This window comes from Triplophysa dalaica, chromosome 1 (genome assembly GCF_015846415.1).
Source record: "Triplophysa dalaica isolate WHDGS20190420 chromosome 1, ASM1584641v1, whole genome shotgun sequence".
Classification (NCBI taxonomy): domain Eukaryota; kingdom Metazoa; phylum Chordata; class Actinopteri; order Cypriniformes; family Nemacheilidae; genus Triplophysa; species Triplophysa dalaica.
Window position 1 is genome coordinate 16,426,548 of NC_079542.1, and position 12,293 is coordinate 16,438,840.

The following is a 12,293-nucleotide window of genomic DNA, read 5'->3' on the forward strand; positions in this document are numbered from 1 at the left end:
CCAAACATCTTTATTACAGTATATACCTGAACAAAAACACCTGACCATCACATGTGTCTGCATCAGTAGGGCAGGTGAAGCACTATCAACGCTTTCAAAGCAACGACATGAACAAACTTTCATGCATACTGCGCATGCATGCTTGAGTGCCTGCAGAAAAATTCTGATAACAAGCAAAAGAAATAACAAGTAAATTACATTAGCTTGCAAGTTAAAAGCACGTTTTTCACAGCTAACCAAAGACAGATACCTGTTGTTTCATAACAACATGCCAGGGACGTGATTGGTCGAGAAGGCTCAAGATCGAAAAAATTTAATGGCAGCTGAAATGCTGGTTGGAGCATGGTTTTGTATAAATGGAAGTTGAATTTTCACTTTCAATAACTTCTGATTGCATTATTAGAAAGAAATTAAAATTGTAGTTTTTAAATATGTGATTGTTTTTTGCAAAGACGGTTTGTTTATTATTTAAATAGACTTTCGTTATGCTGCCTGTGAAGCCTGTCTCTCTAAGCTGCCTTTGTGCACAAAGCCTATCTTTCTACATTGGTGGGTGCTATTTGAATCCACAACACTGCAAGCATCTTTTTATTTAAAAAAGCACCGTTGTAAACTTTTTCTTGTCAAAAAAGAAGTCAATTGTGAAGACAGCGTTACTTGCCTAAACTTAAATACAACAAAGTTACACGATCCATTCAACCCATTGTTTTCTTTTAAATATATATACTATAAAATATAACAAATTGTTTATTTAATACAATTATTGTACAGTAAAATATCAAAATAAATTAAATAAAATATAATTTGTTCTAGTATTAGCCACTAGCCAGGCCAATCAACAAACATAAACAGGAAGTCAACTTCAGGATAGGCGCATGCGTCCAATGAAACCGTCTGTAGGAGAGAATTCTCTGACAGGCAGCGTGACAGATGGGTTTGTTTTGATAGGATGCCAAACAATCCTGTGCAGTAAAATAACACACAGAAATAGAAAGAATGCACTACACCTTATCTTTGTATAAATCTCAAATTAAACAAGTTGGCCTATGGCAATAACACTCTCAGATTTATATACATAACAATATTTAATCTAAATCCATTGTAAATTCCTAATTTGGGTACGACCAATCTGTTAAAAATTCAAAACAGCAGATACAGAAAAACACTTAACCTCCTGACAGGAGCTGATAAGCAGAAATAAATGTTTAACAGTGTGCACATGAAGATTCTGGTGTGGTGGCAAAGACATTTCTCTCTTGTTCTAAAAGCATAAAGGGAAAATGACATGAACTTAATAGCTTGACATACTGTGCGGATCCAATTATTTTATCTGGCAGAACAGATTTGCTGTGAAAACTTGCAGTCTGACTTTGAACAAGGCCAAAAAAACGAGCGTCTTCTGCATAGCCCCGCTCTCTGTATCCCTATTGAACCTGGCCTATCATTGTCTCTGTCATTTCACTCCCTTTCAATCTCTCCACTGAGACGGATATGCTTCTGAAATATTTGAATCTCTAACTGTACAGACCTCGCTGTCAGATGGGTCAGCTGAGGCACCAGTACGTTCTTAAGACATTAAGGAGCTAAAATTGCACAGCGAGGACAGGCAACGCCTTTTCAAAGGCCAAGAGAATGTGCATGTTCAGTACCTAATGTGACTTACAACTGAATTATTGTATTATTTTCTCAAAGTGATTTAAGTTGAATAAACGAAACAAAACAATACAAATAACCAATCTATATTGTCTCTCTTTGTAAGTCCAAAACAGAAAGGTCCTTATTTGATGGTTTGTTTATTGGAAAACTAAACAAATTTATTTGAAAGTACAAGTAATGTCAGCCATTGCTGTCAGTTAAGATTTAAGATTAAGATTTACTGTCCAACCTAAAGAGGTAAATGATCACATTCAGTAAAAAGGATGCAGTATTACATTATTAGCAAACAAATGATCGTATTAAATTTCACAGTTCTGAGAAAATTAGCTTAGTGTTGTGTTTAAATGAGAACATGCACTTGACAAAATGGCATACTGATCGTTGAAATGATGGATGTTCTGGGTTACAGAGTGAACAGACCACCATCATCACCCCTTCGGGTTTAACCCACTCAATGCCAAATGCTCCAGAAAATCAGTGTCAACTTGGATGCTTATACAGTCTTACATCATTCATTCTGTCACAGTGTGACAACCCACGTGAGTGTGTGGAACCAGCTTTGGAAAACAGTCATGAAAGATTTTAATCCACTGCCTTAAAAACTGAAATATTAACACAGGAGCATGTGTTTAGCATTCAGTGAGCTTTTTAGCTAGAGATTCAGTGACCTTTCCTGAGACAAAGTGATCATCCTGAATGACTAAAACACCTTTAAATAGCATTTTCCCTTATTAATAAAATAGTGCTTGCTGTCCCTTTTTCATCTCCCCTCCCCTGTGACGTACTGAAAGAAAACTGTTTAAGTATTTGAATTGACAATATTGAAACATCAAAATTGTACTGTATAAAAATAATAATGCCTATGGACTGTCCCCATGGAGATAACAAATCAGTCTGTGTGTGTACAAACAGCAGCAATTCTCTTGTTTTATCTCCGTAAAACCTGTACACAGCAGCCAACATCACTGCGACCTCAATCGTACTGTTCTTCTCTAGCTGCTGTGTGCTTAATAACTCGGCCATCATTTGAAGGGCTTAAGCTAACAGAAATAAAAACAATCTAACTGTGTCACCCCCATGCGAGCTGACAAAACACCAGCACATTGGTTTGAGTATTCTTCACTTTGTGACAAGTGAAGCCATAATACAACCCAGTCTCAAGGCACTTTGTGGTATAGACACATTCAAGGTTTTTTATTTGGATGTGGCATTCGTGTTCAAGGATACGAATATCCCCTTTTCTTTATGTCACTCAGCCCAATTTTCTTTTCGTGTCCCTCAGCAGGACTTTCAATACACAGACTGCGTGTGTATTTACATTTATATATTATAACCTGATATCAAAAGAAGTCGTACATATTTTAGGATGTGGCTAACCCACACCTTACTTGACCCCAACCCCTTAAATCACAGCCGCAAAAGCTAATTTAGCTATAAATGCGAGTTGGCAAAACAACGATGAATGGCTCCCCTAACCCCGCCCCTTAACCTTATAACGTCACAGGGTAAAAGTGAAATCATAACAAAACATAACAATGAGATAGTAGTAAATAGGAATTCACAAGAATAAGCAACCTTGTAAAATAGGAATGAATTCCCATCAGATTGCGTTGATATACGTTTAAACATATGTAAGATATATTGAAATACATTAGATTGAAAGTCGTGCTGGGTGACACAAAGAAAACTGAGCTCGGTGACACGAAAAAAAGTTGTGCTGACCGATACGAAAAAAAGGGGAAACATTGTGACAGTAAACACACAAATTCCTCTGAGACTGTGTTATATAATATCCAGTGGGACTCTGCAATAACAAAAGACCATTTTGTTTATTTGCTAACTCTCTAGCCTGGAGTGTTTAGAATTACGTTCCTCTGAACTATGTTAATGCCACTGTTGGTGTAAGAAAAATTATTGGATAGCAAACATGAAATTGGAGCACTTAAAGAGCAAATTAGAAATATGTATCATTCTGCCTTTGAAGTGAGGGGAGATTAATCACATCACACAGTGAAAAAAGATGGATCTCTTTAGACAATTTTATTTCATGATAGAATTTACAAATATTCAGATCAATTCTTTAAAAGGAATCTTCTTCTTTGCTCACTTTGCATTCAAGAAGGGTTAGCCTGCCTGCATTTAGATTTTTTGATTTCTGAGTACAAACAAGCTCTGTATATTATATATTTGTGAGTTGTGTCTCCATTTGATTTCGTCAAAACACACTTCATGCTAACTCTCTCTCAGACTAACTACTAACAGATTTTTCCAAAAACACTGCTCTGCAGAGTACACGTCAATATAAAATGGTTGACGTAACATTTGTAATTTAAAGTCCATGGCATTCATTAGGTTCCAAAGCTTTCTGTGGGATACAATTACTGTGACAAAATTGGTTTCGTTAATTTGTGTTACCATTGAGCTTCTTACATTTGGATTACATTTGGATCTGAAATGTAAAATAAAATGACCTTTCAGTACAAAGACAGAGAACTCTGAGCACAACAGTCTTCTGAAAAAGCAAGTTAAAACTGCTTATGTGATTACTGCCAAGAGAAATCGAAGGAAGGAAAGAACTACATTTCCATGATCACAGCAATCGATGCTCATTTTGTGTTCTTAACATCTTGCAAAAGGTCACTTTTAACAAAAACAGTTCAATCCATTTGAAGAGTTTTTTCACCGGACAAAAGGCTGCTATAACATAACATGGACTAAAAACACTGACTCTGTGTTAATGTGTGATCTTAAAAGGTTCTGTTAAAGGGCCGCTAATCCAGGGGTTTTCTGCAATGTAAAAATAGTCAGTGGTATCCCCAGAATGTCTCTGTAAAGTTTCAGCTCAAAATTCACCACATATCATTACAATATGTTGAACATGACTATTTGTGGCTGAAATGGAAAACGTGCCGTTTTTTGTGTGTCTCTTTAAATGCAAATGAGCTTCTGCTCCCCTCCCCGTATGCAAAATATGAGGCAGAGTGCTTACACATGTGCTTTGGATGACATCAAGACCAGCAATATGGCGGAAAGCGTTGGCCAGGCAAAACCATACACTAACTGCAATAAAAGTCACCTTTTATGCCTCGTTCATAAATACAAATTAAATGGAAGAGACAAAAATATATGCTGACCATTTGCTGTATTAAATGTAGGTCATTGATGATCCTGGCTCTTTTTATGTTCCATTTTACAAACAACAAACAGCACAAATTTGTTGTTTCTAAGACATCTTTGTCGCTGGCTAGTGGCTACATCTGCTGTTGCCTGAAAATAGCTGACAGCGTGTCTCTGGCGGAAGGCGGAGTCTGTGAGCGGTTATGGGCAGGTGTAAATCTGTGACATCAGATTGCTAGAGGATCACCAACAGCCTGTTTTGTGTCACCGTGGTGGTTTAAAGGAGATTAGAAAAAGAAGAATAGATGGATTTGTATAATTACAGGGTGTTTCTGCACACACGTTGGTGACTCAATTTCTGGTAGATTAACATTTAAAAGTGCATTTTCTGGGATTGGGCCCTTCAATAAAGCCTGAACATACATCCAGCAAAACGCTCATTATTGACAGCCTTGGCTGGCTATATTTCTTCATCCAGCAAAACAAAACAAATTCCTCTTTGAAATACAATTGTGCACAGGGATTGTCATCATTAATAATGGAGAGAGGTCTGTATGCTGGAGCAGCATGCTCCTTGCCCAAAGGGACGCAATTTCATTCCTCCAACAACTGTGTCCCTTCCTCCAGTATAACAAAAGCCTGGTGACACCAGGGAGACAAAACCAATTGGCTTCCCAATCCAACGAAGCTGAATCACTATGTTGATTACTCGTTTCTTTCCATAATTAATTTCTCAAACGGCAATTAACAAAGCAGCTGGAGAGTTGAAGACTGCGAGAGACACACGTGGCACAGTAAGAGGCTTGTGTGAAGTCTTAATAGCACTGGTGTTAATATATTAAAGTGACACCTACAATGAACTAATGCATGATGGCATAACATGCACAACTGCACTTTATGCATTTTATGTAATTGGACTGAGTGCAATAATTAATTTTAACTGTGTTCTTTTTACTTTATTTACTTATTCTAATATTTATTAAATTATTTTAAATGTGCTGCATATGGGATTGCTCCAACAGATTTCATTGTATTGTAATATGCAATGACAATAAAGAACTAAATAACATAATGCTCTGTAGGAAACACCTCCTGTATGAAGTCACTTAAGGAGAGAAAGCAGAGTGTTAAAACTCACAGATTTGCTTACTGCTGTCACCATGTCATTGAATCTTAATCACAGCTCCTTTAAGTTTAACTCTTTCCCTGTCATTGACAAGATTTTCTGTCACTTACGACAAGAGTTTATGAGTTTGTAGAGCTTTCCATGTAGGGCTGTACGATTATGACAAAATGATGCACCTTGATATTGCGATTATTACTGTCGATAAGTAGGTTTTACTATGAAGATTTGAAATGTTTCCGTGAAAATGTTCTGTGACACAGGTGCATGCCATAATCTATCTTTCTATAAACAACCAAAACTAAATAATATAGGGGCGGTTTCCCAGACAAGGATTATCTTAAATCAGGACTAGGCTTTAGTTATATTAGGAGATTGAAGTAAATTTAAAAAAACATACCTAAAAAAACACTACTGGTCTGCATCCTGAGATGAAACAATCGCTCTAATATACTTTAAGATATGTCAGTGCATATGTCAGTTGTTTTAGATCAAGACACGTCTAACATTTAAATTAATCTGGGATTAGGCTCAAACCCTGTCCTGAAAACCACCCCATAACGTAAGTAACAAATAATTATGGAAATCATTATTTTGTCAATTAAAAATCCAAAACGAATAGCTAAAGGACACGTCAACGTATTAATTATCTGATTCGCCACTCTATTCGGTGCCCAAACATACTGACGAAATGCACAGAAATGAGCACAAATGGACAGATGAGGTTTTTGGTGATCATGTAATTGTTTCACTCGTATTTATAATTCATAGTATAGTTTTTCGATTAATTTGTTTTCCATGTTTTCACTATTATACAGTGGGTATGCTATAACACAACTTCTGCAAGAGTACAACATTTACAGATCAAATTTGTTCAGTCCTCTAGTAAAGAACCTGAAAAAAGGAAAATGCGGTACTGTTTTTAAACAAAGAGAGACAAGATTGGTTAGTTTGATTTGTTTTGGTTCTTGTTTTAAATCTGATCTAAAAAGAAGTCTTTGACTAAAACACAATTTACTCAGGTTTTTTTAGTTCAGAAAGTTTTATTTTTTAAGGAACCTAACCATGTTCCGAAAGAGATAAAAAGAACAAATGAACATAGAATAAAAAGCAGGGACTCTATTATTGTATGTTCAGAGATGGGAAGTGGATAAAAAACTACTCCACTACATTATACTATATAATTGTTTTGCCTGTTTTTATATTTTCCCTTTAATGTCCAAGTACATTGCAAACCACTTTCTATGTAAAGTGTTATATAGAAGGTGTGGCTATGCTTTATAATGTATAGAATTTTTTCCAAAGTAAAACACTGATATTTGAAAATGTTCTGCAGACTAAAACTCTTCTGTATTTCCCATCTCTAATGTTCATACATTTATAGAAGGAAATAGTTTGGGGCCATGAAAGTTTTTTGAAAAGAATAAAAAATCTTGCACTTGGTGTCAACTTTAAAAACGTGAATGCGTCCGCTCCATGGCAATGACAGATAACTCATTCAAAGTGTAATTATTAACTTTATCTTATCAACATTGATGAATAGCAAAGACAACATGCAAATAGTATGTCATTAAACATCTGGTTAACCATTATTACATTTTAGGAATATGTCTCTCCTGAATTAAGGTAGCTACTGCATTGAATCATTCTAACTGTGTCATATTTTTTGTAAAACTCATTTGTGTACATCCTGTCCCTGTTTCCCAGAGCATGAGGCCACGATGAGCTGTGCTCGGGATGGAACGGAGGAGAACTCCGCCAACACCAACGCCAGTGCAAATGCAAACACAAGCCTCAACAGCACCACCAGTGATGAGCTGGAGTGCAAAATCTGCTATCAGCGTTACAACGCACACAGCCGCCGGCCCAAGATTCTGGACTGCCTGCACCGCGTGTGCGCCAGATGCCTCAATAAGATCCTGGACATGGGTGACGGCTGTAGCTCCATCAGCTGCCCTTTCTGCCGTCATGAAACGCAGGTCTGTGAGTACGAAGTGGAGGGACTCCCTGATGACTCAAACATCATGTCCAGTCTGGCAGTGAGGGACAAGTCCTGGAGCTCGGACCACAGTAAGGAGGTAGTGCTGACACCAAAGAGCCTGTCCTCCGACGAGAGTCCCTCCCACGACTCCTCCAACTGCCTGGTCATCACCATCATGGAGGTGCAGCGGGACCAGCAACGTTCACCCAGCCAAAATGCCAGTTCCGATTACTACGGAGAGCACAGTCTGGACTCTGTTTCTGTAGCATCCAACAGTGCCGCGGTGGACCAAGACGCGCTCTCCAAGTTCTGTAATCACGTGCCGCGGGTACTGGTGTGGCTGCTGGGCTTTTTCTATTTTGGTTCGCTGCCGCTTGGCATCTATCTGCTAGTGATCCAGAGAGTGACTCTGGGGATCGTGTGTGTGAGCTTGGTGCCATCCAGTCTCACAGTCTGTCTGGTCTACGGCTTTTGCCAGTGTCTGTGCCAAGGCATGTGTGACTGCTCCAACAGGGGGTGACTGGAATAAAACAAACGGTGGAAATTCATAGGCTACTTCATCGTACCACACTGAGAAGAGAAAACATAAGCTCTCTGAATCTCCTTGCTGCAAATAAAATGGAATTGGTGCGATCTTGCTTTAAAGGGATGTGCAAAAGCGGCTTTGATACGAAGACTGTGAAGCATTAAACAAAAAGGTAAGCCAGGAGGTTAGACTATTAGCTTGAACAGTCTCTGCACACACCCCTCCAGCCCAGACATCGTGGGGTAAACAGTTGACCCAAAATGTTTCAATGCAGATCAGATGTGATTCTTGAGGGGGAGATCTCAAAGGACTTGGAGGGAAGCTTGAAGTGTATAGCAAAGCATAGTAAATATCCATAATAGGTTTTACTGTGGATAATTCTCATTGCTGTGAAATAAACTGCGTGCCCTGATTCACTCAGCCATTATAACAAGGCTCCAAGAGCAGAACTGTTACAATTTAAGACTGCTCGAGTGTGTCTTGTTAAAGACTGTTAGGTATTACAAAGTGAAGGGGTGGGAAGCCACTTGGGGAAAAAAGGGATTTCAATAAAAAGATTTGATTCACTTTGTTGTTTTGTTTATCTGTTTAACAACACCTGGCACAAAAGACACTCCCAGACTCCTTGGAGTGTGTCAGTGTTACATTGGGACTATGAAACTCATGAATGTATCCAATCTCATAAGGCAACAGGAGGAACCTGACACTACAACGGTTTTTCATTTACGCTCTCTCACTGAAATCAGAATGTGAAAATGTCTTTTTGACATATGATGTACTGACACAAAATAAAATGGTCTTCCATATTTCTTGGGTGAAGAGACACAATGAAAATGCCCCAGGAATTCAATAACCGAGCACAAACGGCCCATATAACACTGCTCTGAGAGAGGCAGAGAAAGGAAAAATGTGTTATTGTGTGATATAAGTGGAAGATGTTATCTGAATTACGTGACTCCTGGCCTGGAACAGCAGAATTTCCTACATGATGATCTCATAGTCATTCTGTAGCAAAGGTGAGTCCTCATGGCCTTTTACTCATCCATTAGCACTTAGATTCATATCTTTTGTTTAGAGTCTTAACCTAAACTTTAAGCTTATAAATTGTTACATTGACACTTACAACCAGAGCAGCTCGGTTATATTTCACTCAACCCTCATCTCCCTGAAGGTTCTTTATAGGGTCTTAATCTTGAGATTCAATATGAGCCATTCATCATTCTGAACTTGACTAACAGTATGAGATTTTGAATTCTGACACACATCTTAGTCATTGTGCAATGCCTTGGGTTTGTGTTCAACCAAATCTCAAAGACTGGATCGATATTGATTTCTCCTATAATTTAACACATTAAAATGAGTATTACCAACATTTGCAAAAAAAACATGTTTTGCTTAACAACAATTGAACTCTTTATCAAAGTCACATCCTAATCCCAACACGGGAAACTCGCAACACAGCCAAAAACAGGCAACTTATAATGTCACAAAATTCCTTTCAGGACCATATTTATACACACAATCAAATATTCAACATCATTTTTCTGCCGTTTCAGGCAAGTGTGCGGCATGAATTTTAATAACCGCTGAATAATTTACACACAATATTCTCTCCTCCTGTGGGAACCTTAACTTTCCTTCTTTCCACAGACTTGTACCCATTTCTCTTTTTTCTACATTCACATGTCCCCATTTATTCAACCATGCATCCAATTATTTGTCTCTTTCGTGGCAAATCTTTTCCTATTTCTGCTTCCAGAAGACTTTTATATTGAACAAACAGATTAAACGTATTGCTTGGTAAAATCATACTCTCGCTCAACACACACACACGAGCCAGTCACTCAGTTGTTCTAGTATTGTCAAATCTGAATCTTAAATCTTAATTAGAAGCAAAAGAGTGATGATTATCAATGAAGAAACATTGTAAATATGCTTGTTTTGATGTCCCTATAAGACCAAATTTAACCCTATTTATTTTGGTAGTTCACATTACTAGTTTTGTGGTGAACTATTTATCTTTGCAACCAATCCACAAGTTATTTTGTCATATTATTTAATCAAAATCAGGCTACATTGCAGTAGAAAAGTGTGGCTTCTGGTTCACAAAGACAGTTTTACTGCTGTATACTAAGCAGCCTAATTTGCCATAGGTGTCTACAGCATTGGGCTAGTGTCCATAAAACTCTCGGATCTTATGACATTGTGAGACTCTGAGATTTCAAAAAATAATAATTTGTTACATTTATATAGTGCTTTTCTGGGTACTCAAAGCGCTTTACATGGAAGAGGGATCTCCTCAGCCACCACCAATGTGCAGCATCCACCTGGATGATGCGACAGCAGCCATTTTGCGCCAGAACACCCACCACACACCAGCTTTTGGTGGAAAAGAGAAAGAGTTACCAAGCCAATTGGGTTCTTAAAAGAGAACCAAGCTCTTTTTTTCCCCTTTACAATATCGACAGACAACAAACTTGACAATGTTCCTCTAGCCACATGTAAAGTTTGATTCATCAAGCCTTTTTACATCGCAGGCTGTGCAAATTGCTACATTATCTAGAAAAATCGCTCATCAGTCCTGGCTGTGCTCGTAAAGAAACATACTTGCATGTACAGTATTTAGATGATGGAATGGTGAAACAGAATGATACAGTTTACTTAGCATGTCATTCTATTACAAGCAAACATCGCAAGGAGCTATGTAAGTTGCACTAAAAATTCATTACGGAGTACAGGAGCCATTTAAAATGTTTCTGAAGCTAAGAAGAAAGAAAGAAAGTGTTTAAATAATATCATGGGCAGCATTAATCCAGCAAGAATCCAAATTGTGAACAATAATTATGGTTTTAAAGTTTGTAGTTTAAAAGCACTTCACAAATAAAATCTTACAAAATCATTTAGCATCCCAACTCCAAAAGAAAATATAAAAAATACACCCAAACTGTAAAAGTATGTTATTCCGATCCCTAGTAAGATTCCAGTTTTCCGATTAAAATAATACTTCATTTATTTTATAATATTTATTCAAATATTTTGTCTTTAAATAATACTTCTTGTAAAAATAATAACAGAAGATGATGGACTGCCTCTAAATATTTCAATGTTGTCATCACTGGATGATATCACTGTGACACAAACACATCTATCCTCTGCAGCTCATGCATGAACCCCTTCAATTTTCTAAAAAGATTACCCATGGCATTACATGCAATCTATCACATCACTTCAGCCTGAGAAAGCACAGGAGAGAGCAAGAGACTCAAAAATAACTCAAGGAACACAACGCTTACAACTGTAATAGCACTCTCTTTCTCTCTCTCTCTCTCTGAACATTGTGCTCTCCCAGTCATTGTGTGTAAGACTTCAATGATTTCAACATCCAGCAAATGACAAGCCATACATCCTTATCTGGTTTCGACAGGGACGTCTCATTTTATCCTTTTTTAAATTAATAGAAGAAAAAAGGAAGTAATTATTTCCATCTGTTCTGAGGTGCGTACACATTTACAGACGCACACTTATGAAATATTGAAGCAAAACAGCCTGTGGCTTTACACTCGTCATCTCAGAGCTCTCAGGAGCCATGAAGACTTAGGCCAGCCAATCCTCTGTGTTCCTGCTGTTACTATAGCGACAGCTTGCATCAGGATGGAATGGAGAAAGCATGTGAACTTTACTGTGTGAACAGAGCACACATGGAAAAATACACACAATCCACACCACGCCATCTTTAGTCGAGCCTTTCTGCTGGTGAAGTAGGATGCTAGCTGACCAGAAGTAATTTAAAGATGATCCTCAGTTAGGTTTAATTCAAATTAACCAAAAATATATGAATACATAAAAATCCTATTACTTACTTTCATTCATAAATTCAATGTCAAAAGTCT

At 37.6% G+C, this 12,293-nt stretch overlaps 1 protein-coding gene across 7 annotated transcripts in view; it reads right to left on the minus strand.

The window, feature by feature from the left end:
• cep89 (centrosomal protein 89) overlaps positions 1–12,293 on the minus strand; it is a 73,674-nt gene that overhangs the window by 27,156 nt on the left and 34,225 nt on the right. Inside the window, exon 19 of one of the 7 annotated variants that reach the window (XM_056753175.1) lies at positions 8,131–8,397. The exons of the other annotated variants lie outside the window; for them this stretch is intronic. Coding sequence (XP_056609153.1) covers positions 8,266–8,397 — 132 coding nt within the window. The 3' untranslated portion in view covers positions 8,131–8,265. Of the gene's footprint in view, positions 1–8,130; positions 8,398–12,293 lie in introns of those variants that run through there. 7 annotated transcript variants of the gene reach the window in all.